The 27,577-nt window shown below is 49.4% G+C and overlaps 1 protein-coding gene across 1 annotated transcript in view; it reads right to left on the bottom strand.

Moving 5' to 3' along the window:
• The window catches only part of LOC147679783 (myoferlin-like), a 1,922,797-nt gene that overhangs the window by 1,485,533 nt on the left and 409,687 nt on the right, over positions 1-27,577 (bottom strand). Inside the window, exon 5 of the mRNA XM_086942477.1 lies at positions 20,458-20,533. Coding sequence (XP_086798603.1) covers positions 20,458-20,533 — 76 coding nt within the window. The remainder of the gene's footprint in view (positions 1-20,457; positions 20,534-27,577) is intronic.

Below are 27,577 nucleotides of genomic sequence, written 5' to 3'. Positions count from 1 at the left end.
CCCTGGACAGTGCGGATGCACACGTGAATGCCTCTTTGGGACACATGCCCAACCTGAGCCTAGGGACACGCTGCTGTTCCTCTATTTGGGCCGCCTCAACAACACCGCGGCATTCGCCGGACAGTGATATTTCCTCTTCATGGATGGTATTATTGTGCTTGGACTTTGTGGCACCCGCGGGCGTGATATTGCCGCCCTTGGACTTCAGCTGCACACGACTGGATGGACTCGAGCTGCTGAACCCTTTTTTGGTATTACTCGGGACTGATTCGCTTGGACCCTCTAGATCCTCCAAAAGGTACTGTAACTCGATTGACAAGGGATCATTGGGTGGTTCCGTTGCTAGACGAGGCCAGGGGTGATGCATTTTACGTTTCGGTGGCCCTCACGTTAACTGACGGTGCTTTGGGTGTGTTTGTACTGGGGTTGTATTTTTGATGTGCTTGGTACTTGACGCTCTCCGCGATACTCCATTTTGCTTTTGGACTTCCTTCAAGTGTAGGGGTGATGGGCGGGACCGGGTGGCGACTTTGAGGGCCCTCCTCCATCTATGTTCTTCGTCTTTCCTCTTTCTCTATTCTAAATTTCGGGTTCCATTAGGGCGACAGGCACGCTGCTGGGGGGGTAGGCTTTGGCCTTCAGCGGGTGTGCAGGGTGGGGGTAGGGGGGTGGGGCTTGTCCGTTCTTTGTTTCCATGGCCCTTTAGTCTTCGTCTTTTATAGTGTCGTCTCGTTCGTGGCTCCTGTAACGTGTATTGCTTGAGGGGGGGGGGGTTGGGGATTGCTCTCCATCGGATTAATGCCAATGTATCTCCTGATTTATATGCCGTACCCCACTACTTCGTCGGTATTTCTATTAATTGTGGATATCCTGATTTGCGTGCTGAGTTGTAGGACCACGTGTGATTGTATGGCACTTTCTCAGTTCCCTATATTAAAAATGAACCTCTGTACTCCTGACTTCGGACCTGACCGTATGCCCACGTGTTGTCTCCTGATATACATACCGTTCCGGCTTTTGAACTGATCTGATTTTTCGTATTGATTGCTACGTTTTTACCTTGTTTCGCGGCCGGCCGTGAAGGTTGTAGGCCCGTACCTGTAATTGATTGCAAGACGAATTAAGGTTCAATAAAAAATTAAAAAAAATAAAAATAAAAAAAAAGAGTGTCCAACTCCGCCTTCATTTTAGACATCTCGTCGTCTGCGTGAGATCCAAACAGAGTCGAACCATTAAACGGTAAATTTACCATCTTCCTCTGAGCCTCCGGCTTTGTCCCCGTACGGCGAAGCCAAGCTGTACGTCTTGCGCAAACACCGTGTGCATAACCATGAGCTGACAAGTCCGCCGCATCAGCAGCTGCGCTAATGCTCTGGTTAGCCACCAATCCTCCTTCTTCCACTAATTCCAGGAAGTCTTTCTGATCCTCCTTAGGGAGTTTATCTGCAAAACGAGCCACTGAGTCCCAGAGCAGACGGTCATAGCGGCCCAATAGAGCTGCCTCACTGGCCACTCGCATGACCGACCCTGAGGTATTGCACATTCTTCGCCCCAAGGAATCCATACTCTTACTATCCTTTTCAGGTGGAGCAGAAGAGGTAGATGCTGCAGAATGCGCCTTTCTGACTGCAGCTACAATCAGAGAGTCTGGTGGTGGGTCAGACCGCAAAAACATTGGATCTTCTTCTGGAGCCTTGTACTTCTTCGCAATCCTAGAAGGACCTGAACCCACCGTGGCCGGAGTTAGGAATGTTCTCATTGCTGGTTCTATCAACCCGGGCACTAACGGCAGAAGAGGCCTGCCAGTCGTCTTGTGATGCAGGGTTTCGAAGATGACTGACGTTGCTACTTGGGGAACTGCCATCTTGATGTTGAATTTACTCGCTCCACGACATAACACATCATTAAATGTGCTCAAATCGTCCACGGAAGACACTCTGGAAGGAGGAGTAGACGATATAGTTGGAGAATAGTCTCCATATGAAGATCTTGAAGAAGACGAAGAGGATGTAGAAGAAGGAAGTAGGGGTTCTACGTCTTCTCTGAGGAGTTGCCGATCGCTGCCTCCTACGCTCCCTTGAACGTGATTTCTCTCTCACTAAGGATCTTGAGCGTGATCTTCTATGCAGCTCCGTCCGAGGGACCGGAGCTCTCTCCCCCATTATCGGACGCATCTTCCAATGCGTTAAACTTTCCAGCCACCTCGGTGACAAGTTAACAGGCCGTTCTGTATGCTCAGGTGAAGCTTCAGGTGACACCTGCACAATATTCAGCCCTGCTGAAGACTTGGAAGCTCTGGAAGCTGCACTGTGTTCAGAGACCAATGAACCAGACGGAGTCCTTTGCCTGGGCACCAATTGTCTGTCATCTGACACCTGCCCTGAGGTTGAGCCCGAATGAGCCACCACAGAAGAGTCCTGGTACACTATCTCTTGCCCCACTGCAGATCTGTCGTCTTGCTGATCATGCGGGGAAGTCTCCACTATAGGTTCTGGACTTATTTCTGACCACGACAAAGACCTAATTGAGGTCCGAGAGGCTGGTCTTGATAGTCTCGACGCCGACCTATGTTCAGGTGGGGGAGACCTAGACACTCCATGCTTCGAGCCCGAAGCACGCTTCGACGTCGACCTACGTCGCGATGAAGACCTTGACCTTCTCTTTTTAGGTCTCGACGTCGAATCCTTTGACGCCATTCTTCCTCTCGACGTCGACCTTTTCCTCAACGACGACATACGTCTCTCTCTCGACCTCGGTCTATCCTTCGACGTCGACCGATGACTCTTTCTCGACGTCGACACTTTACCCTTCGACGTCGACACACGATCCTTCGACGCCGGACGTCTCTCTTCCCTCGACGTCGACCTCTCACGATCCTTCGACGTCGACCGTTGCACTCCCGACGTCGTCCTTACTGCAATCGACACCAATTGTCTCGACGTCGAAAAGGATTTCGACGGCGACTGTCGAGACGCTGAACCTTGCCTCACCAGCGAAGTCCTCGACGTCGACAGAGCCCTCTTCGACGCCGACGCCGACCTGGATCTCGCCGTCGAGCGCACCTTTTTTGAAGGCGACGCTCCCTGGAGTCGATGTTTCTTAGTTCTACCTTCTGGAGACACTGATCTTCAACGTTTAGGCTGAGAAGATGGCTTAGCAGATGATAACAAGCCTTTGGAACTCTTCTCACCACGGTTTTCTCTCTCCAGAAGGCCCAGCAACCTCATTTTCTCCCTTTCTTTTAAAGTTCTATTTCAAAGGTTGAGGCAGTGATAACATTCTTCCACCTTATGAGAAGCTGGAAGACACACCACACAAACAGAATGTGGGTCAGTTTTCGACATCTTCTTCCACAGGAAGGGCATTTGTAAAATAAAGGTGGCATTCTGACTAAAAAACACCAACAGTTTAGTCAGAAAAGGATAACAAACCACCACCAAAGCTATATTTTGTCAAAAAACGACAAGAAAAACCAACTTCTGACAGAAAATACTACAAATGAGCAGAGCTCAAGTTCCAGGTTCCTCACAGAACAAGCCGGAAAAAAGAACTGACCTAACTGTCACCTGTGGGGCATGATGGTAACAGAGTTCTCCTGGAGGCCTTAAAGGCAAAGTGTGCAGATTCTCTGGGGCCTTAAAGGCAAGGTGCCAGTCTGATTTTCTGTACACAGACATTTTTTCATATGCAGCCTTTTTAGGCTAATAACTGTTTACAACAGGTTCTTTGATGAAAATAAAAGGTTTTTCATGGTTATGAAATGCATTTTAGGCTCATGCCTATTTATTGCATTTATATACAGCATATTTCCATGCTTCAGAACGTGTGTAAGGTTTGGTTTGATTAGCCTATGTATTAATGTTAGGCTGCATATTATGGTTATACATGTATATGTGTATAATTACTTAGTACTATGTACTTTTGGTTATATTTACACATATATATGTATTTTGTTTATGTGTTCCGGGTCCCCGCTCATGGGCGGAGATAATTCAGTGCTTATGACTATTAATGAGTATCCCCTGGAAGAGAAATCAGGTTGCCCCATTCAATCTCCAGGCATGAATGTGCAGACTCTGGAGTTGGCGTTTAGAGCTTGCTCCTGCCACTGCGAGAGGAGGTCTGCCCTGAAAGGGAGATGGAGCGGAGGGTGCGATGAGAGGTGAAGGAGGTCTGTGTACCACACCCATCTTGGAGATCAATATGACTTGGGCGAGGTCTTGGCGAATCTTCCTCAGAACCCGAGGAATGAAGGGTATGGAAGGGAACGCGCAATAAAGCGTGAGCCCCAATCTAACTGAAACGCGTCCTTCAACGCTCCCCGCATCGGATACTGGAGACTGCAGAAAGACTGACAGTGCGTGCTCTCGTGAGTGGCATACAGGTCCAACCGTACTTATAGTCCTTGGTTGTAGGTCTCTTCATTGAAGTCATAAACACTAGAATAATTCTCAGCTGAATGCGCGAATTCTGATTGAGCTACAATGTTGAACACATGCAAGAATGGGTATGCTTTTCTGTATAGCCCTTCTTATATTAGTTTAACATTGTATAATGACTTTAAAGCATGAATTTTAGAGATGCCATTTTTCCTGTATACCAAAAATGTTGAAGTGGGATGTTTCCCTTTCTAAAGTTACATTATCAGAGAAGCAATCTCTGACGCTCCGGGGTCACACCCCATCACTATAACAAGATTTGGCCATGATCACTCTGCAGAAAAGGAGGGAACTTCGCCAGGCCATTTCTCACCTGTGGAATTGAGGGATTGCATACTCATGGGGACATCCTTTCCGTCTGATATTGCAATGGAAAGGCAAACTGCTCCAGCTCTGGTTGCTTCAGGAAACTTGTAGCATCAATGGAATTGAGGTTCCCTTGGACAAGGAGACAGAGAGAGGTGTACCGAAGACACAGCGAGGACTGCATCAATGGGTTCGGCGAGGTCTCCCAGGAGAGCACAGTGCAAAACCTGACCCTGCCACCATAGCGAAGAATGCCTGGTGGTTCTGGAGTTGCTGTCTGGTGGTCAGCAAGAAGACGACTCTACATGAGACCTTTGAACAGACATTTAATTTCATAAGGGGCCAGTCTGGCGGCGGGCCACGATACGCACCCAACTATTTTAGTTTCCATGTACTTGAGGACTCGACCTACAAGTCTCAGACTCAAAGTGATTGTTTTATGTTTTAGATTTTGTCTGTTTGGAGTTTGGGGGGCAACCAGTACTCACCTTAATGGGAAAAGAGGAATACAGCTGACGCACGTAGGAAGGAGACCCGATCGAGGGGCCTGAGGGAAGCCAGGGACTCTCGAAACACAGGGATACAGCCAGATAACCTTTCATACATTAGTTATGATACCACATGCAATTAAGTTACTTTCGCTTAATGTGAAGGGCCTCATTAATCCTATTAACCCCATCCATGCTCATGACGAGCTCAGCTCGTCATGAGGCACAGTGGAGCTGTGCTTATGACGAGCTGAGCTCGTCATGAACAATGGGGTACGATGAGGATCAGCACAGGAGGGGAAAACCATTAGCAGCCAAGGTGTTAAAACACGGAGGCAGTTATTTGCCTCCTCCAGGAGCCTCACCTCCTGAGCAGATATAGACATCGCCTTAAAACACATGCATTCCCACACCAATTTTTTTTCATCGACCTCTGACAAAAAAGTAGGAGTAGCTATCCTTAAAGCTAGACAGTTTAGGGGGAGATGAGCCCCAAAGTAGGAGAGGTTAAAGGTAGACTCCTGGCTTACACCATCCATATTGGAGGACACTCCCTAGAGGTGGGATCAGTATACCCTCCCAACACAGGTCAAGAGCGGTTCCTTCAGGAGGCAGTTTCATAGTTGATGACAGCACAGACGCAGATGACTCTAGTGAGGGGGAGACCTGAATCTCGAATTTCATACCGATAAGGATAGGTCTGGTAGTCCGTCTGATCAGGCCGGTGCCTTGTCAGAGGGGGGAGGTATGTGGCTACAAGAAATGGGATTAAAAGATCTCTGGAGGGAAGCTTATCCACAATTTACCCAATACACTTTCTTCTCGTACAACCACAAAACGTATGCACAGCTTGTTTCTCTGCTAGGGACCAGAGACGTCCAACATATTACGGGGGATGTAGAGAAAGAGCCGGCGGCACTATCGGACCATGACACAGTGACCCTCACATTGGATTTCCCACCTCAGACGCACCATCATGGAAACTGGCGTCTTAGGAAGACCTTACTCCACAGACCTGCAGTAATACAACAGCTCACAGTAGCCATACAAAACTATCTTGATCAGAATGACACTCCTGATATCCCCATCCCTACACTATGGGAGGCTATGAAGGCTATGATTAGAGGGGAACTCATATCAATATCAGCAGCATGTAGGAAAAAGCAGGACCAATTGACAGCCCAAGTCAGGGAACTTGAACAAATACACAATCGCACTGGGGCACCCTGAATCTGGCGCCAACTACAAGCTGTGTGGGCTCAACTAGCGAGGCTCAACTTGGGTAGGGTGGAATACGCGGCTCTCCTGCTAAAACATTCCTTCTATATATCAGGGACAAATAAGGGCAACTATTACCCAATAAATTAAGGGCTCAAAGACAGCAGACGAAAGTCCACTCTCTCGGGTCCCAAGTAGAGAGTCTATAGTGGACGATTAAAAAATAGCGAAATAATTTTGTAATTTCTATGCAGACTTCTATAGGAGACAAGAGTTGGCAGCTCAGCACATCGACACATATTTGAAAGGGACGAAAACCTATTGTTTAGCCAATGCCCAAGAGACCTCGCTAGAGGCACCTTTGAGCAATCTGTCGCCTCAAGCCCCTCACATCTCCGGGTCCAGATGGATACCCTGCAAGCTTCTATAAATAGTTTTGTCAGGTATTGGACCCCATTCTTACGAGACTGTTTAGTTTCTTTGGGGGCCCTGGCTCAGTTCCCCAGCCATACTGGATGAGTCCTTTGTAGTGATCCCCAAGCCAGGGAAAGATAAGTAACTTTGTAGCTCTTACCGCCCTTCATCGCTTTTAAACGTTGACATCAAACTATTTATGAGCATTCTTGCAGCAAGGCTGGCTTCCACGATGCCGGGTTTTATCGACCCTGATTAGGCAGGATTTATACAGATTAGGCAGAGCAGCGATAACACGAAACGAACATTGCACGTCGTCACTAAGGCAGATCAAACAAGCACAGAGCCTCTTCTCTTAACAGTTGATGCCAAAAAAGCATTCAAACTGGTGCAATGACAATCTATGGAGCAGACTCTATCCCACTTTGGAGTAGGTGGCCAGTTCCGAGCTTGGGTGGCGAGTTGCTATGGTTCCCCCATGGCTACAGTTAGAGTAAATGGCATTTCGTCACCCCTATAGGTAGGGGTTCTAGACAGGGTTACTCTTGTCACCTCTATTATCTGTGTAGTATGTGGAACCCCTAACACAGAGGATCAGGAACAACGCAAAGATCAACGGCATCCCCTTTGGAGGAGAGAGGCATACAGTCAGTTTATAGGTGGACGATACCTTGGCTTCATTATCCGAACCCGATACCCCTCTTCCGGCCTTCATCGAGGTGCTGTCCACATTCGGACTAGCATCGGGATTCTGCATGAATATCGGGAAATCCCAGGCCCTCGCCTAATCCATCACGAGAGAACACCTGTCCTCGTTGAAAGACCGTTTCCCAGTACGGTGAGTACAGTGGTCCCTGCCCTACTTAGGGATCCAACTTGCTCCCTTGGTTGCACAAACCATTGCGATATACTACACCACACTACTCCACCAAATTAAAGAGGAGCTGAACAGCTGGAAATGCAATCACCTCTCCCTTCTAGGGCGAACTACAGCCATTAAAATGTCCATACTACCAAAGATTTTGAATCTTTTTCAGACAATTCCAGTCTCTCCCCCTCGAGGGATGCTTCCCATACTGCAGAGTGAATTACATAAGTATGTATTCCAGGGAGCTAGACCACGCATGAGAAAGAGCTTGAGATACCTTAGACCAGACAAAGGGAGATTGGGTATCCCAGATCTGCAGAGATACTTCCATAGCGATTCCAGCGCAGAAAGTTGGGGCAGCAATCCCCCCAGACGTGCTACACGCCCTAACCATTACAACTACCTAATGCCACCCGATCAGGGTCCACCTATCTGGAACTACTCGGGGTTCCCACCAGGACCACTAGGGTAAACACATGGACTACAACCATTCTTCAATAGAGACAACCAAATTTTTTTAGGAAGAGGCTTGGGCAGAGGAAGAGGGCGGCGAAGAAGCAACACCAAACAAGTCCATTGGCAGGAACAGTCCCAGAATGCCATAGAAACACGGAGCATGTCGAGGGGGAAAATAAATTAGTAATAAATCTCTCCTACAGAAACCTGCCTTAGATAGAGCATGGAGTCCTACAGAAAGGTATTGGCTATGTTCCAACACCAAAACTTGACAAGTTCAGAGACCATTTCGAGAGTCAGAATCTTTTTCGCAAAGTCAGAGTGAACGTCTTCTTTCAAGACAGACCATCACCTGATAACAATGATACAGGGCTACATAACCGATCTACTTTTACATCGAATAGTAGTATGGTACCAAGTGAGGTCCTCACTTTTGAGCAAGCTTTGCTCAAGGACCTCAAAGACATTAACCCCAATGCCCCCTTCCTACCTTTCTAATACTGAGTGGGCAGCGGTAAAATCACTGGTTGATGATCCCGCCATAACCATAAAACAAGCAGACAAAGGGGGAACCACTGTCATAATGTCTACTTGCGACTATGATACTGAGTGTTTCCGACAACTCACTAACGACAGATATTACACCCCCTCAGTGAAAACCCTACAAAAAGGCTCTCCACCATTATATCAGCCATGGCATTTACTGCAGAAACAGTGGGGTGGATCTCTAAAAAGGTGTCTCTGATTTCCTGGTGACAAAAGACCCTAAAACGTTGTACTTTTACATCCTCCCTAAAGTACACAAAGGGAATGATCCGGTGTCTGGTAGACCGATAGTCTCCGGGATAGGGTCACTATTGGAACCTCTATCAACATTTTGTGATCACTTCCTCCAGCAACTAGTGAAATAAACACCAGCCTTCCTCCTTGACACCACGTCTGTACTACGGCTCATTGATGAATTTCCATGTCAGAGCGAGATTGATGTTCGAATTGCCCTAGATGTGGAAGCACTTTACACGAACATACCCCAGCGTGCCACTCTAGAGGTAATTGAGGATACGTTTAGTTCATCAGACTGGACATCGTCCACACCAATACCATTTGTGATGGAGTGTGCTTCAATGGCCCTGACTGAGAACTTTTTTGACTACAACAAAAAACTTTACCAGCAAACACAGGGCACTTCCATGGGTAGAACATTCGCTCCAAGTGTGGCATGTCCCTATGTGGAAGCTCCAGATCCATCTTTAATCCATCCAACCCCTACACACGCAACCTAATTATGTGGAAGAGGCGACCACTGTGCCACTCCTGTGGCCTGGTCGCCCCCACGCTCATTCTGCTGCCTCTTTGACCTGCCTGCCTCCGCCCAGGCGACCCAGCCGCAGCTGACCCGCCCGCCCGCCCGCACCAGAGCACCAGAGTTTCCCGCTGCTGCCTCCCTGCGGCCCCGACCCCGACAGCCCATTGGCAGACCCGCCGCCGACCATCCTCCCGGCTGCCCTCTTAAGGGAGCCGCATCCACCCCTCGGGAGCGACCACTGCGCCACTCCTGTGGCCTGGTCGCCCCCACGCTCATCCTGCTGCCTCTTTGACCTGCCTGCCTCCGCCCGGGCGACCCAGCCGCCGCTGAGCCGCCCGCCCGCCCGCACCAGAGCACCAGAGTTTTCCGCCGCTGCCTCCCTGCGGCCCCGCCCCCGACAGCCCATTGGCAGACCCGCCGCCGACCATCCTCTCGGCTGCCCTCTTAAGGGAGCCGCATCCACCCCTCGGGAGCGACCACTGTACCACTCCTGTGGCCTGGTCGCCCCCACGCTCATCCTGCTGCCTCTTTGACCTGCCTGCCTGCCGGCCTCCGCCCGAGCGACCCAGCCGCTGCCTCCCTGTGGCCCCGCCCCCCGACAGCCTATTGGCAGACCCGCCGCCGACCATCCTCCCGGCTGCCCTCTTATGTCACCCGAAGGCGCGCCAAAGGCAAGCCCGTCTGCGCCCGTCGGCGCCTGGACCGCGCCCAGCGCAAGGACCCCTGGCACCCGCCGATGCAAGACCACCCAAAGGACCTACGACGCCGCCACGCTCAACGCACTCAATGCCGGCCGAAACCCTGCCTGCTGCCGAGCAACGCCGAGACGCACCCACGGACCCTTCGCCTGCCAAGCCTGCAGTTTCACCTGCTACCGGACCTGCACCACCCCCGCCAAGACAAGCACTAGCAGCAACCACCTGAAGTGCATCCTGCTCAACACCCGCTCCATCCACAGGCACGCCGTGGAACTCTGGGACCTGCTCGACGCGACAGCACCGGACGTCGCCTTCCTCACTGAAACCTGGATGAACGCCTCCTCAGCGCCCGACATCGCCATAGCCATCCCGGACGGATACAAGATCACCCGGCACGACCGCGTCAATCAGACGGGAGGAGGCATCGCCATCGTACACAAGAACACCATCCGCATCTCGACTAACTCCAACGAAACCTTCACCGCCGCCGAACACCTGCACTTCCAGATACACATTGACCCCAAGACCACCCTCCGAGGCACCCTCATCTACCGACCACCGGGACCACGCTTGCAATTCAGCGAAGACATCGCAGACTTCATCAGCCCGCACGCCCTTCCCTCCGCCAACTACATCCTCCTAGGGGACCTCAACTTCCATCTGGAGAACAACAACGACCGAAACACCACCGCCCTGCTGGACAACCTCGCCAACCTCGGACTCAAGCAACTGGTGAACACCCCCACCCACTACGCCGGACACACGCTTGACCCAGTCTTCTAATCCAGCAAGCACATCTCCTTCAGCCACGCCACCGGCCACATTGGACCGACCACAGCTGCGTCCACTTCAGCTTCAGAAGAACTACGACCCACCACCACCCGCAACAGGTTCCCCGCCGAAGCTGGAGCAAGATCACCGCCGAACAGCTCACCGCCTCCCTCAACCAGAACACTCCCACCAGCACAACGGACCCCAACGAAGCAGCCCGCAACCTCACCAAGTGGCTGACCGCCTGCGCCGATGACCTGGCACCTCTAAAGAAACCTCCCAGCAGACCCGGCAGCAAGAAAACCCCCTGGTTCACCGACGCACTCAAGGAATCCAAGAAGAACTGCTGCACCCGCAAGAAATCCTGGCGGCTCGACCAGACCACAGACAACAGGACCGCCCTCAAGCACGCCACCCACAAACACCACCAGCTGATCCGCGCAACAAAGAAGACGGCACTCAAAGAACGACAGGACAACAACGCCCACGACAGCAAGGAACTCTTCAGCATCGTCAAAGAGTTCTCCAACCCCAGCGCCGGAATTAACGACATCACTCCCTCGCAAGACCTCTGCAACTCACTCGCCTCGTTCTTCCACCACAAGATCGCTGACATACACAACAGCTTCGACGCACAGACCACGCACCCTACCACCGAACCGACGCCCGCCACCACCACCCTCTGCAACTGGACCCCGATCAGCACCGAAGACACCACCCGCACGGTGAACTCCATCCACTCCGGATCACCAACCGACCCATGCGCACACCACGTCTTCAACAAAGCCGACGCCATCATCGCACCCCATCTCCGAGACATCATCAACTCCTCCTTCCACACCGCCACCTTCCCGGAGAGCTGGAAGCACGCCGAGCTGACCGTCCTCCTGAAGAAACCAACGGCGGACCCCACCGACCTCAAGAACTACCGTCCCATCTCGCTCCTTCCTTTCCCGGCCAAAGTCATCAAGAAGACCGTCAACAGACAGCTTGCCGCCTTCCTCGAGACGAACGGATCCCTCGACCACTCGCAGTCCGGGTTCCGGGCCAACCACAGCACCGAGACCGCCCTCATCGCAGCCACCGACGACATCAGAACCCTGATCGACAACGGGGAAACAGCGGCCCTCATTCTCCTGGACCTCTCTGCGGCATTCGACACTGTCTGCCACCGCACCCTACTGAAGCGGCTCAGCAACATCGGAATCAGAGAGAAAGCACTGGAGTGGATCATCTCGTTCCTCGCCGGAAGGACACAGAGAGTCCGCCTCCCTCCGTTCAGATCCAAGCGCACCAAAGTCATCTGCGGCGTACCACAAGGATCTTCACCCAGTCCAACCCTCTTCAACGTCTACATGAGCCCCCTCGCAGCCATCGCACGCCAACACAACCTCAACATCATCTCCTACGCCGACGACACCCAGCTGATCCTCTCCCTCACCAACGACCCCACCACCGCCAGAACCAACCTACACGAAGGGATGAAAGTCGTCGCCGACTGGATGAAGAACACCCGCCGTAAACTGAACTCAGACAAGACGGAAGTCCTCATCCTGGGATCATCACCCTCCGCCTGGGACGACTCCTGGTGGACCCCGGCCCTGGGCACCACTCCCAAACCAACGGACCACGCACGCAACCTAGGCTTCATCCTGGACTCCTCCCTGTCGATGACCAGACAAGTCAACGCCGTCTCATCCTCATGCTTCAACACCCTGCGCATGCTCCACAAGATCTTCAGATGGATCCCCACTGAAACCAGGAAGACCGTCACCCAGACACTCGTCACCTGCCGACTGGACTACGGGAACACCCTCTACGCCGGAACCACAGCCAAACTTCAAAAAAGACTCCAACGCATCCAGAACGCCTCCGCACGTCTCATCCTGGACATCCCCCGACACAGCCACATCACCGGACACCTGAGAGACCTGCACTGGCTCCCCGTCAGCAAGAGAATCACGTTCAGACTCCTCACCCACGCACACAAAGCTCTCCACGACCTGGGCCCCAAGTACCTCAACGACCGCCTGACCTTCTACACGCCCACCCGCCAGCTACGATCGACCAGCCACACCCTCGCCACCGTACCACGCATCAGCAGAACCACCGCCGGAGGAAGATCCTTCTCCTACCTGGCAGCCAAGACTTGGAACTCCCTTCCCACCCATCTACGGCGTACCCAAGACCATCTCTCCTTTAGGAAGCAGTTCAAGACCTGGCTGTTCGAGCAGTAACTTACCCCTCTCCCCCAGCGCCTTGAGACCCTCCCGGGTGAGTAGCGCGCTTTACAAATGCCGTGATTGATTGATTGATTGAAGAGGTACATTGATGCCATTTTAGTCTTCTGGAAGGGAGATAGGGGCAGCTGCGAAGGCTTTTTAAGTGGATTAACACTTTGAACCCCTATCTGAAGTTCACTCATAGCATTTCTGACTTCACCGTCCCCTTCTTGGACCTGAACATCAATCTGTCTTCGGGTACCTTAAACACAACACTGCATAAGAAACCCACTGACGGCAATAGTTTCTTACTCCTCAGCAGCCACCACCCAAGGACCCTCAAAAATAACCTACAATTCGGACAATTTCTCCGCATTAGGAAGAATTGTACCTCTGTTGAAGACTACAAGGTGGAAGTTACTAAACTAGTGTCAGACCTGCGCAAACGAGAATATCCACCACAGTCTAACTCCAGGGCCATGAAGAGAGCCAGGAACAACAATAGAGAGGCACTGTTGGAGAAAAATGACAAAAATCCTACGGAGGCCTAACCTCCTACACCCCTGCTTCAAACCAGATTAGAAACATCATATGCAAACACTGGGACATTCTGAACACAAGCGATTTAACACTACCAGCCCCTAGATTTGCGTTCAAAAGAACAAACAATTTGAAGTACCTACTGATACATGCAAGACCTAGGTTCAAAAACGTCCCAACTCAAAGAAGCCTATGGGATTTACCTCCTGTCACTGACCACTACCCATGCAGATCTTGTGCAGTTTGCCCCCAGACTAAACTCACCAAGGAAATAACTTTTCAACAACTTCGCAGATAAGGAAACACACTAACTGCAACCCGGCCAATTTCATTTACTTACTATCCTGCCCATGTGACCTCACGTACGTGGGGATGACTACTAGACAAGTAGTGGCCACGAAGCACACAGACAACAACTAGGGCGACCCGCCCAAAGGAAGAACACTTCCAAGAACTAGGGCAACTCACATGTTACTGAGGGGGAGAAGGAGGAGGCAGCCGAAGCCCTACCAAGAACCTCCGGATGGCCGAGTCTGCCAGGGAATGGAACAAAAGAGTGCCATCGAAGAGAAGATCAACCAGCCGTTCCCTCACATTTTCCGGGAACACACTGTCCGGAAGCCAAACATGGCGGCAAAGGGCAACCGAAGACGCCATGGCACGACCAAGCACCTGCGAGATGTCCAGAGCGGAGCAAAGAATGAACGCCGCCAGCTCCAGCCCATCCAACGCATGGTGCCTCATATCAAACCTAGCATCCTCCTGGGAAGAGCAGGCCCAGGTACTCGGCCAAGTCCCACAAACAAGAGGTGGCCCTAGCCAACACACAAAGTGTTAAGCGCCCGTAGAGCCGCACTGGTCGGGGTGAACACATTGCGCCCCCAAGAGTCTAGCCAGCGGGCCTCCCGTGATGGTGGAGACAACAGCGAAGGCAGGGAGGGAAAGGCAGTCCGCAAAAGGGGGCTTGAGGCAGAGGGGTGGAGGGAAAGACATACCGGGTCACGCGGTGCCGGAAGGTGCCGGTGCAGAAGGTGTTGGGGCACCGGATCTCCCGTGGCAGGGCACCCCCAAGTACCCATCAGGGAAGAATGGAGCGAAACCTCAAAGGGAAGCAGCAGCTCCCTCCCAACAGAGCCCTGGTGGAGAACTTCTAGAAGATGATCCGCGGGGAAATGGGCAGCTGGATCACCCATGCGCAAAATAGCCACAGCTGTGGACACAGCACGAGCGAAGGCCGCACCCACCTACGTAGGGCCCCGCGGTGGGGCAATCAACTCCTCCGTGGGCGACGGCTGCAAGCTAAGGCGGCCATCCCCGAAGCCAATCGTAGTGGGCAAAGGCCAGGTCTAGAAAGATAAAAGAGGAACCGAGGAGTGGGGGACCTGCGGCTCCTCTGGTGAAAAGTGTGGCCGCGGCAACGGCGAGGAGACGTCCTTGGACGACGTCGGGGAAAAAGACACAACCAAGCGGTCTGTCTCCAGCGAGGACGACACCGGCAGGCGTTCAACCTCCGGAGAAGAGGGGGTGTCCGAAGATGAGTCCGCGACAAGATGCCTGTCCGGCATCATAGAGTCAGCAGCCAAAAGCAGAACATCATCATCATCCGGCGCCGAGGGAGACGCCGGGCAGGCTTCCTAGACACCACACAGTGCAGGGGACCGGCGCTGGGTCGGAGCCGAGGCGGCCAAGGCGCCGTGCCGGAACAGCGCCAACTGGACCTCCGACAAGGCAGCCGCCTGCATGGAGGGACGAGAGGGACCCAGGGAGCGACAAGGAGCCCCCCGCCAGCCTCGACCTATAATGGGACGAGGGGGGTCCGCCAACCCATGTTGCGCCACCAAGGCCGACTCGACCTCCGACGAGGCAGTCGCCTGCGTGGAGGGACGAGAGGGACCCAGGGAGCGACAAGGAGCCCCCCGCCAGCCTCGACCCATATGGGACGAGGGGGGGTCCGCCAACCCATGTTGCGCCACCAAGGCCGACTCGACCTCCGACGAGGCAGCCACCTGCGTGGAGAGACGAGAGGGACCCAGGGAGCGACAAGGAGCCCCCCGCCAGCCTCGACCCATAATGTGACCAGGGGGGTCCGCCAACCGATGTTGCGCCACCAAGGCCGACTCGACCTCCGACGAGGCAGCCGCCTGCGTGGAGGGACCCGGAGGGAGACGAGGGGTCCCCTGCCCGCCTCGACCCATGACGGGACAAGTGGGAGTCAGTCGACCCCTGTGGTGCCGCCAGGGCCAGCAGTTTCCTGCACCGTAGCGGCGTCACCCTGGCCTGGGATGCGACTCGAGCCCTGGCGACCTCCCGTACACCACAGGCACTCCTGCAGTAGTTTGCTGCGAGGCAGAGGCGCCATGGTCCAAAGGCGGGACCCTCGAAGGGCTGCATCCCAACGGCACAACATCCTCCAGTCCTGGAGCCGAGCCAGTAGGCACCAGGGCCGGAACTGCCGCAGACACCGCAGAGGGCCCCGCACCGCGCAAGGGATACGCAGACGTCCCAGGAAGGGAAGGAGGAGGAGGCGAAGCCAGTGAGGCATGCAAAGCCGCCGTATCTGTCTCCATCTGGGCTCTCGAGGCCCCTTCACCAGGAAAAGGTGGATAGGGGGACGATACGCGGGGCCACATTACCTGCGGAGAGCCCACGACCCCAACAGGCCCGAAATCAGCCCTCGGGGACAAACTGCGACACTTACCGACAGGTGAGCGACGCTCTTGCGGCATAGGAGAGGGATGAGGACGTCGACGACAATGGTTGCTTCGAAAGCCTTCCGCAGAGGCTGATCGAGGTGAGGAAGCCGATCTGGACATTTGAGCCGAGAGAAGTTTCATCCGGCGCTCCTGTCGCGACTTTGGCTTCAACTGTTGGCACGCCTCGCAATCAGTGGAGCCGTGATCCTCCCCTAAACACCACATGCAAATGAGGTGAGGGTCCGTCACCGACATAAGGTGTCCACACGACGAGCACGTCTTAAAGCCCGAAGGCATCCAAACACTGTTCCCACAACACGCAATAGCGAAGGGAAAGGCCTAAACAGGCGTAGGTGGGCTGGGGTGGGACTTATGTGACCTCGCTGACGTCACATACGCGGATGACGCCTGGGCGGAATGGCGTAATGCCTTCCCCCGGCACGCAGAGAAGCTGGGCAAAAAGTTTATGGAACCAGTCTCACGCCTGGGGATTGTTCTACGTTAAGGAATCTGCGGCTTGTAGTCTCTATCAGATTTTGGAGATTCTGAGATACGTATTGATTTTGAAAAGTTTGGTATTGATGACTAGATGGTTGATAACCTCCTACAGAGAAATATAGTCCTCTTTCCCTTGCTCCCCGATATGGCAGCTTCCTCATTTGTAATGTTCCTAATGACCTGGCAGTATCTGTGCCATTTTTGATAGCTTGATAGCTTGAAGAGCATCGCTCACATGCTTGCCAAACAGTGCTTTGCAGTAGTATGACATGTCAAGAATTTTATACTTACTTTTTCTGGCCTGAATGATGTTGCCTTCAGCCATCCCTACATCCTAATGACAGCTTCACTGCTAGTCGCCTAAATCCAGTTGATGATACATCTATTGCACCATCCATCCTCTCTGCGGAGATTCTCTTTCCTTCTTGTAATATCTTCATAGCTTCCACTCTCGCACCCTTTGGCAAGAGATCAATGTGTATGGTGATATGTGGTCACATTTGTCTATCGCAGCGGCCTAGTATAGCGAACGAATTGCTTGCCCTAACAATAGTGGCTGCAATGCTCTTCTTTATATCAGCTACTGGAAACGTTGTAAAAGATCTTTTGAATATAAAGATTCCAGTAGCTGATATAAAGAAGAGCACAGTTCTAATCAAAGGAAAAAAGGAAACAAGGACTAGCGAAGCAAGACGCCTAGTCTGACCAATGTACTTTATTCAGAGGTCTATCCTAAAAAAACTGGATTGAAAGAGAAGTGAGACAAGAATATTAACCTGAACTACAGATTGAATTGAAAGGGTAATCCTATTAACAGAAAGTGAATACCCTAGATAAAGCCCTACAGGAGTAGAGAGCATCACCCGCGTTAGGATAACATTTCCTCCTCTTTTGGACTAAGACGAAAAGGATACCCAAATTGGAAAACGGTGACCCCCTTGAATTGTCCTGTCCTGAAGGTGTTCCTGTACCAGAGATATAACACCGAAACGCGTCGACGCTTTGATAAATAGAATCTAATTAGAGCCCAAGGAAATAACAGATATACAAAAATTTGGATACTGTAATTCCTGTCAGAAAATAGTATGAGGCTATTGGATCAATATAATGTGTAGTAGGAACATTTGAAGCTACATATAGAAGGGGTAATATTGTGATTTTATATGTACTGTGAATTTATAATGTAATGTGATTTAGTGACAAATAGGTTGTGTCTATATATATATATTTTTAATTAATAGTTTTTTCATGTTTAATGAAATATTGTGAATATTTGCTCTAAATGTGATATACTGTATATGTTTTTAATATTGGATGTTTTCAGAAGGTTTTCTGAAATTTTAATTGGTGAAGTAAAATAAAAAACTCCTTTTTTTATATATACATAAAATAAAAAGAGTGTAAACGTAATATCTTAGTGTTGGTGTTATATATATAATGTTTTTTCCTATTAAGACTCTCTGTATGTATGGAACACAGTAGTATTGAGAAAGGAATTGCTAATCCAGGGATTTCCTTTGACTTTGTGCGCTGTAGAAGCAACTGGTGCAGGCTCTAGAAACCTTCTATAAAGATTTTGCTGCATGCTTTGAAGAATATTCACCAGAGCAAGTGGCGTTTGTAGTAAATCTTCCTGTAACTGTTGGCGACCAAAACCAAGATGCTGGTCTCTGTACTGCTCGGGTTGCCTCAAAATACTAGTCCTCATCATCCTCTTGACATTTTACATGCAGCTCAGAGGGAATATGTGCTGCCCCAAAAGGACCTTCGTCGTCTGAATCCTCATCATCAAGGAGCTTTGCTGGTGGATGCATGTGCAGGTTGCAATATATCTATAGATGTTTTTTTTCCCTTGTGGAGAGTGCATTTGAGGTTGACATTAGTGTTGATAGTTTTGTCGTCGTAGATGTACTTTTTGCCGTTTAAAGTAGTCGAAAAGGCCTTCGTTGGCGGAGTTGTCGTTGACAGGCTCCTTATCCTACGGTGCTGTCATCAACTATGCCTTAGCTGAGGATTTCTTTGTCGATGATGCCTTGGTCGACGGTGCCAGCGTTAATGATGTTCTCGCAGACAGTATCGTCGATGGTATCAGTGATACGGAAAGAATCAGCGATGGAGCCGAACATGTAACGGTCGACCTCGTAGTTGTTGCAGTTACCGTTGATGCTGGTGTTGTCAAGGATGTAGACAACGTTGTCATCATTGACGAGAATTCAACATGCAGTTTTGAGACCCTTGGTAGAGAGGATGACTTCTTTAAATGCACCTCTGACTTTAAAGTAGTAGTAAGTAGGTTCAGACTGAACTTGTTCTGAGGAGATTTTCTCCTTTTCAGATTTATGAGAGCGATCTTCTGATATTTTAAACAGTCCTGATGACCTGCAATAAGTTTTTTTTCATCGCCTTTATTGGTGACCTTGCCTGTTGGCACTTGCTCACGAGACCACTCACTTTTTTGGGAATTTTAAGTCTTTGTGGAGTTACCACTATCCTCTTCAAAATGAGGGTTTTACTTAGATTTTAAGTTTCGCAGCCAAATTAGTAATCTTCTCTTTCTATCTTTTAAGTCTTTGCTGAAAAAGTGCAGCATATTTTACAGTCCTTTACCGTATGCTCAGGATGTAGGCGGTATTTGCACTCATGCATGAATCCTCCGAGTGCAGCCAGTTTTTTCCACATGTACCATATGGCCTGAAAAGTTATTTTCTTGCTGGTTCTGGCATGGTTGTACAGTCAGAATCTATTACTTGTAGGTCTTAAGCTTTTCCTGAAGATAAAATGTTCTTCAAAATTCAGAAAATTGGGAGTAAACTGAGAAGATCAGGAGACTCTCATCACATGACGTACAATAGAAAATCTGAGGGAGCGAAGCCTCTGTGGAGAGTGCTCTAGAGAGTGGTGTCACCTGATTGGCTGAACTTTGGTTCTAAATGAATGATGTGGATAAGTTATTGAAGTGAATGTGTTTTAACATTAAGTGCTCTGTAGATCATGCTTTCTATTGTACAATGGGATTCCCACTTCGACGACAGGAAATGATTCAAGCATGTGAATCTATGGAAGATCCAATACTGGAGAACTAGAATACTTCTCCACTAGATCAAGCTACATAATCAATAGACCACAAACCCTTCTGTCACTATACTCAGATATGGGTCTCTACAACTTTATAAGACCACTCTCATCATTAATTACCTCATAAATACACAAAGCTTCCTTCCAAAGTCTATTCCTCCTTGCTAATCCATATTTGCTCCCTAGACCCCATCAACTGTCTACATCATACCACACACAACACCTCACTACACTACAAACCTTTATTTAAATACACCTTTCAGTATAATACACCTCTGTTAGATCACATTTCATCCTCATGCTGCAAATCCAGTGAACTAGATGTCCTCCCCTTGTCCTGCCTTTCGTCTGTGGTATATTAGAAACCAAACATGGCTTAATGTGCCCTTATATGATTTACTGTAAAGAAGTGGGATTTTTGGAAATTGCTATTCGCAGATCACACACAGGGTCCTGGCTCCTCACCGTTATTGGTCCGAAGTTCATCAATGGACTCTGCTCTTCCAGCGGAAACGTACAATACCTTCAATTTAATGGTAATCTGGAAATGAAAAACAGGAACATGAATCAGTGCACAGGCTGAGGTTGCCCTGTACAACCCCACCCCAACATGAACAGAACCTAACATACAACACGCACAAATTGATGGAACTCCAACAGCAACATAGAATTAAGGACCCCTGAAACCAGGGCAAACCAAAGGGCAGTGACATAAACCAATGGACCCTTGACACCAATACAAATTGAAGAATATACAAAGAGGAATCATGCCTGTAACAAGAACTTAAGGACCTTCAATTGCTTGCAGTAGATGCCACATCTGTGGCGGGATGTATATGATTTACTGGAATAACTCTTCTATGTGGACCTTGATTATGAAATCAGTGGGTGTGTCATACCTCTCCTAAAGGGACCCAGGGTGTGGTAGCAACTGGACAGATAGAAGTACCTGTATGGAGGGAATGATTTGAAAGTAGGCTGTCCACTTTTGCACACTCCCATTTTAAATGATACCTAGAGTGAATAGCGAGCTTGAGGTGCTGGCAGTGCTGTATTTTGCTATCTGCAAGTCATCAGTGATAGATCCAGGCACCAGTTAAACCTACTATAGAACAACCTTCTATCGTCAGCTTCCTGACGTTACCTAAAAAATAATAAATTAAACAGACTCCAATGGTATCAGTTTTACCTAGATTTTTTTCTGTTAGCAAAAGGAAGAACTTTTCGTACTGGTAGCCTTCTGTAAAGGAGTTTATGTTTGCCACCCTAAAGAACAAAACAACAAGCATTTATGCAGACTACACATATCTGAGACTGGGGTCTGTGGGGAGCGTGGATCAAGACCACAAGAAATCGCCAATGGTATGCTACTGTTAATTCCACTGGTTGGAGAAAATCGTCTCTCTTTTTTTAAACAGACAATTGAGAATAGATGAATACAGGTTTTTTTATAGCTTTTGCAACAAATACTACTGCAGTTTACCAAAGGCTTCGTTCACCTCTGTGTTGGAGAGGGTTGGATGGGTGTTCTGAATGACTGCCACAAGTAGGTACTGGAAAGAGTTTGAGGAGGCAATTACTTTGCGGATTAAGCAAGGGTGGGAAGAGTTACAGGCTTCAAATAAGTGGTGATCGAGTAGCATGAACAAAGGGCACCACCAGTTCTCCTTATAGGCTTGACTTACAGTTGGTAGCTTAGTCAGAGCAACAAGACACACCTTCAGAAAAAGTTGAGAGGTATGTTGTTAAAACAGGCAGCCAAAGAGCAATATAATTAAAGAAATTCAGTACCTAAAGAGACACACCAATTTCCACATGAAACCTGTCACAAAAATAAGGAAGATTAGAAAAGACATCCTGCTAACAGTATAGTTTTGAAACAACTACCATAAGGTGGAGTTTAATGAAAATCTAAGGGAAAGGAGAAAAACTCTTAAAAAAATGGCAGTTTGCTATTGAGGGAAAGGAACCATACAACATTTTGCATGTTGTGAAGGTTGGAGGAATAGGCGGTTGAGAAGTTAACCTAGCAGGGTGTATGCAGTAAGACTGTCAAATTCATATATTTCTAAATGACAGGCTAATTAGGCAAGATAAGAAAAAGTGTCCAGATAGGTGGTGACTACTGGTAGGCAAAGCTTAAAGCAGGGTGGACTAGGTGTGAGTTCAGCCCTCCCTTAGTTGCTGTTTTTTAGAGGTTCCTGGAAGTTTTTCATGTCAAGTAGATGCTGCAGATAGGTTGCAACCGATTTGGGGACCAAAGGAGTGTTCATTTTAATTCTCCCTGACCAGGTTTTTAAAAAACAATATGTTGTCAGAGAAGGATAAGTGACTTTTTATCAATGCTGTTTTTTTTCAGAAAGTTTTGAGGTGGGTCCTCTTGGTCATTTGATGGACATATGCATTTGTTAAAGTGTTGCAGCTGCCAGTAAAATTAGTACCATTTGATATTGCAGCGGTAGTCACAATTATCCTCTAATGTTTTATTTTCAGTTTTTGTGGGCAGGTTCCAAATGATGCTCTCCACGTATTCAGTCTCTCAATGAGGACCCCACAAACTGTAGCACTTGTCTTAAAGATTGAATTGTTTCAAACAATCTACATCTACTCCTTCTAAGACCATATGATGTTAAAATAGAATAAATACTCTTTACAGCAGAATTCTGCTTCAACACAGACCAGAGGCCCCACTTACCGGGTTCCTGATTTGCTCAGGAAATCCCATCCCATAAATCCCCCTTGCGTACAGGAATCCTTTGAAGCGGACAAGGTAGGTAGGTAAGAGGAGAGCCTCTCTGCATTCCTCATTGATATTCTCTCTGTATCCTGGAATAATCATTTGCTTCTTGACTGTATAATATTACAATACATATACATCTCATAACATTTGATCAGATTTCAATAATTGGGGAGTATGACCGATAAAATATAAGTCTTCCATATTGGTGCCTATAGCTAGTGCAGAAATAATGACCCAGGACAAAAATTAATTTCAGCAGAGGCTGTTGGTAATAACTAGGGTCTCAAGTGTGTATGTTGGACACAAAACCCCATAGGAGACATTTATGGATAAAAGTAAGTTAGTTCCTTCTAAACGTAGTTCTTCACACAAATCAATCAAAGAGAAAATATGCCTAAAAGCAGAATTCGTTTTTGCTAGACCCAATTAACCGAAATACAAGTCGAAACAGTAATTTGGGTACAAACAATGTATTTGGAGCAAAAAAAGATCAGAACAATGTATCCCAATGCAGAGCATATGTACAATAGGAATGAAACCCACTGCTTCAAAAAGAAGACTAGACTATTCCATTGCGCTCAGCCGGGTGTTGCTTGAGCAGTTCATTGTTTTTTGTTTTTTTAGCAAAGGAATGATTCAAGTTTAAAATACCCAGCTCAAAATCTGTGGTCCTAAATGCAGGTAGGTGGGTGGAGATTTTATGAATTGATAGACAAATGCATTGTGGAGAACTAGGATTACAACCAAGTAACTTTTCCCTCTGCGCCACGGGTTTGTCTCTGATAGTGCTCAAAGGTCGAATAGAGTAGCAAGCTTACCCAACCTTTAATGTCTGATAAAGACCACAAACCAAACTCTTAGGCAAATAAGTCACAAAGATAAGGGGTGTGGCCAGGCAACATAACTGCATAGACGTGTTTCCCCAAAGCTCCCTCAGACACGTCTGTAATCCTTCATGATCCTGCACCATCGTCAACCACACTAGCGGCACTGGGATGAGGTTGAAACCTCCGCATCAACCCCCGTTGGTCAGTGGGGCCACAGCCGAGCAGCGACTGATCGTTGAGAGTGGTGGGAGGCAGCAGATTGTAGCGGGCCACGTCTGAGTGGCCTGGCAATAGTGACGCAGCGGGCTGCTGTGGGCTTGCGGCCCGCCAGCGGGGGGTGAGCTCAGACTCCCGCCCCCATAAATAATAGCCTGCACATCTGAGGAGAGCCTGGGGGCAGTGGTACGTGGCGCATGCCATACGCTGGTATTGAGATGGTGACAGTCCCGGATGATCGTCGGAGGTCTTCGACAACTGAGGTAAGTGCGCAGATTGGAGCAGAGCTGCCGCCGGGAGCTCGGAGGTGACGACGCTGCAACTGAACAAGATCGAATGGAGCTGGAGGGCAGGTGAGCAACGTTGGGGCTGGGAGATTGGCACAGATGCCTGTCATTGCAGTGTTCGCGCCCCCCTCGCCCCCTGGTCTCTCATGCGACTACCCACTCCTGGGGCTGAAAATCACCCACAAGACATGAAGAATAGCGGCCCCCCTGGGCCCGGCCTCGAGGCTTCTGCTCCTGTGGCAGGGATTGGCCCGCAAAAAGGAGTGTATACCGGTTGTCACCGGTATACTGCGTTGTCACGTCAGAAGGAGTGCAGCCCCTTGGGGAGGACGGACGCAGCGTGCCTAATGGCCCGGTGCCCATGCGGACTCCTGAGGTATCCGGCGCCCGGAGACTCTATTGGCCTGTGGGAGTGATTTGTGGCTTACCGCCGAGTGGCAGGGCAGCTGCGGCCCTGATTGCTGGAAGGCCCACTTGGGTTGGGTCCTGCTCTGCAGGCGCACTGCTGCTGCGGAGAGTATTGAGGCCATGATTGAGGTCTGCGACAACGCCTCAGCTGCATACTTGTCCACTGGAGTGGGATCTGGACAACGGACCACAAGTGCGAAGGCAGCCCTGATGCGGGGGCCCCCGCGATGAGTTTTGGGGCGCCGCCTTGATCCTGGAAGCAAAGAGGTTCAGACTGCCGGTCGTGAGCGCCGGCCTGCGTGAGTGCTGGAGGGCCCAAGGACACTGAAACACAGCTGATGGTGAGCACTGTACGGAGTGGATTTACTAAACTGGGTTTGCGCGGCTAGGGGCACTACAGGGTCACGTGGAGCCAGGCTCCCCAAGTTATGCTTGACCCCCACAGGGGTTGGGCCCTGTGGCCGTGTCCTACCCAGGAGCCATGGAGACCGGGTCCAGCCACAAAGGTGTAACGGTTGGGGCTGGAGGGCCCTGGTCCCGGAAGTATGTATCACGCTGAACTGTTTAACTGATTTGGGCCTGCTCGGTTGGTGGGATACGAGCTCTCTGTAGATCTGCTTCACTCCTACTGCGTGCAACAGCCTGCAGTAATGTCAAGGACAAGGGACAAAACAGGCCAATAAAATTGACAATTATGCACAATCCTTGCTGCCAAAGGGAGCAAAGGGAGGGGGGGGGGGGGGGGCGGCACGATAGGCCCCGCTGGGAGACCAGTGGACCCCCACAATGGCAGAAAATAAGGGATCCAGAGAGCTCACCCTTGCAAAAATAGACACTGTGGCGCTCGAAGTGGTAACTGCTTTGCGCCAACTTTTAGAAAATATTCAACAGGGTCACAACCACTGAAAAGGATGTACAAACCTTGCCGACCGAAGTGGCCACCCTACAGAAAATGGTGTCAGAACTACAGGCACCGTCTTTTCGCCTGGAAACTCATGGGGAGGATTCTGAAGAGCACTCCAGGTGGAATAACATCTGCCTTGTGAGGTTTCCTGAGAAGGCAGAAGGTCAATCAATGGAGCTCATCTTGGAAAGTTGGATAGTCAACACCTTAAAGCCCAAAATACTCTATATTCTTTACAATTGAGTGGCTGCATAGAGCTTTGGCCCCTCCACCCAGAACCTGGTGCGCTGCCATGTGCAGTTATACGTTTTAGAGAACAGTGGTCCCTATTTTGGAAAGACAAATGGACAAGCACAATAATCATACGCTAAAATAGATCGTATGTCTTTCGTCCAGCCGGACAAGAATGTAATTTTATATAAGTTCAGTTGATTGTGATTCAAAACATTAAATGACAAGTGGGCACAGCCGTGACCCACAGAACACAAGACAAACCAACGAAAAACAGAATGGCCAAAGGCATTGTATAAGATGTGTCTGTTTGTTTGTAATCACTGTGACAGACTTAAATATCCATTTTCACACCATTGATCATTACAATATTTTAAAATCATATTGCATATTGTGCTTTTAGTGTCGACGACGTTTCGATGCTATTCACAACAATATAAAGCATCATCTTCAGGACAAGGGGTAATTCATTGTTGTCTTAAGCTTATTCGCATATTTTGCCTATATTGCATTAGTTTGAAGGAAGAACAAGGTTCAGCGGTAATTACATGCTGGGGCTGGATAGCGTGTCCAGCGCCAGCAGGAGCCCCCGTGCCCTGACTTCCCGCCGTTATTCAAGAGGTGCAACCTGGCACCTAGCGGAATTGATACTTAACCAAAAGCCTCAAGTGCGATCCGGCACTGGCATATATTGATATCAAGAATTAAACCATACAAGGAAGGCCCATAGCCTATTGACGATTTAGTGGCTGTCAGCCCCCGTTACAGATCTACGTATTACAAGCGTGTAATTACCGCTGAACCTTGTTCTTTCTTCAAACTAATGCGATATAGGCAAAATATGTGAATAAGCTTAAGACAACAATGAATTACCCCTTGTCCTGAAGATGATGCTTTATATTGTTGTGAATAGCATCAAAACGTCGTTGACACTAAAAGCACCATATGCAATATGATTTTATAATATTGTAATGATCAATGGTGTGAAAATGGATATTTAAGTCTGTCACAGTGATTACAAACAAACAGACACATCTTATACTCTGCCTTTGACCATTCTGTTTTTCGTTGGTTTGTCTTGTGTTCTGTGGGTCATGGCTGTGCCCACTTGTCATTTAATGTTTTTAATTACAATCAACTGAACTTATATAAAAATAAATTCTTGCCCGGCTGGACGAAAGACATACGATCTATTTTAGCGTATGATTATTGTGCTTGTCCATTTGTCTTTCCAAAATAGGGACCACTGTTCTCTAAAACATGTTACTGCCCAAGGTCCCTATGGCATACCTTCTGGGTTTCCCTTGTTGTGTATAATAGCCATGTGCAGTTATAGCATGCTTGTTCAATTTCAGAGATTAAGATGCAATCCTGCAGCATGCTAGGTCGCACAGCCGCCCAAATTTGATGGCCAAAACATCATGATCTTCCCGGACTGTACCCATAAGGTACAGGACCAAAGGAAGGCCTTTTGGGCAACAAAAAACGGCTGAGTGACAGTGGCATGCAGTATTGTCTTATGTTCCTGGTGAAACTCAGTATAACACAATGGGAAGGCATATTTCTTTACGAGCACTACAGAGGATAATGACTGTTTGGATACCTTGGGTAGTAGGCCCCAGCAGCACACTCAAAATTGAATCATAAGAGAACTGGGACGCAGAGGTGGTGGCCACGGGCTCAATAGCACTCTGCGAACTCTCTGCCAGACTCGGTGCTGGCCGCACCAGGAGAAAATTGGTCCGGATGGCACACTAGCTGATTCTAATTGAGTGCCGGGCACTCGAGAGTTCTTCACACTCCATAGGAATGCCAAAGACTACAGGACCTGGGGTGATGGCGCAGTGAGCATTGGACCTAGGCGCTGTTAATCTTGTGGATCGAACATTTGCTTTAGTATACACTGTTGTTTTGCATGTTCACTTACACCCACTGTTGTCTTGCTGGGAGGATGTGAGATGGGATGAGTGAT

The sequence above is a fragment of the Lissotriton vulgaris genome, chromosome 11 (assembly GCF_964263255.1).
Source record: "Lissotriton vulgaris chromosome 11, aLisVul1.2, whole genome shotgun sequence".
Classification (NCBI taxonomy): domain Eukaryota; kingdom Metazoa; phylum Chordata; class Amphibia; order Caudata; family Salamandridae; genus Lissotriton; species Lissotriton vulgaris.
This window is presented reverse-complemented; position numbering and strand designations above follow the sequence as displayed.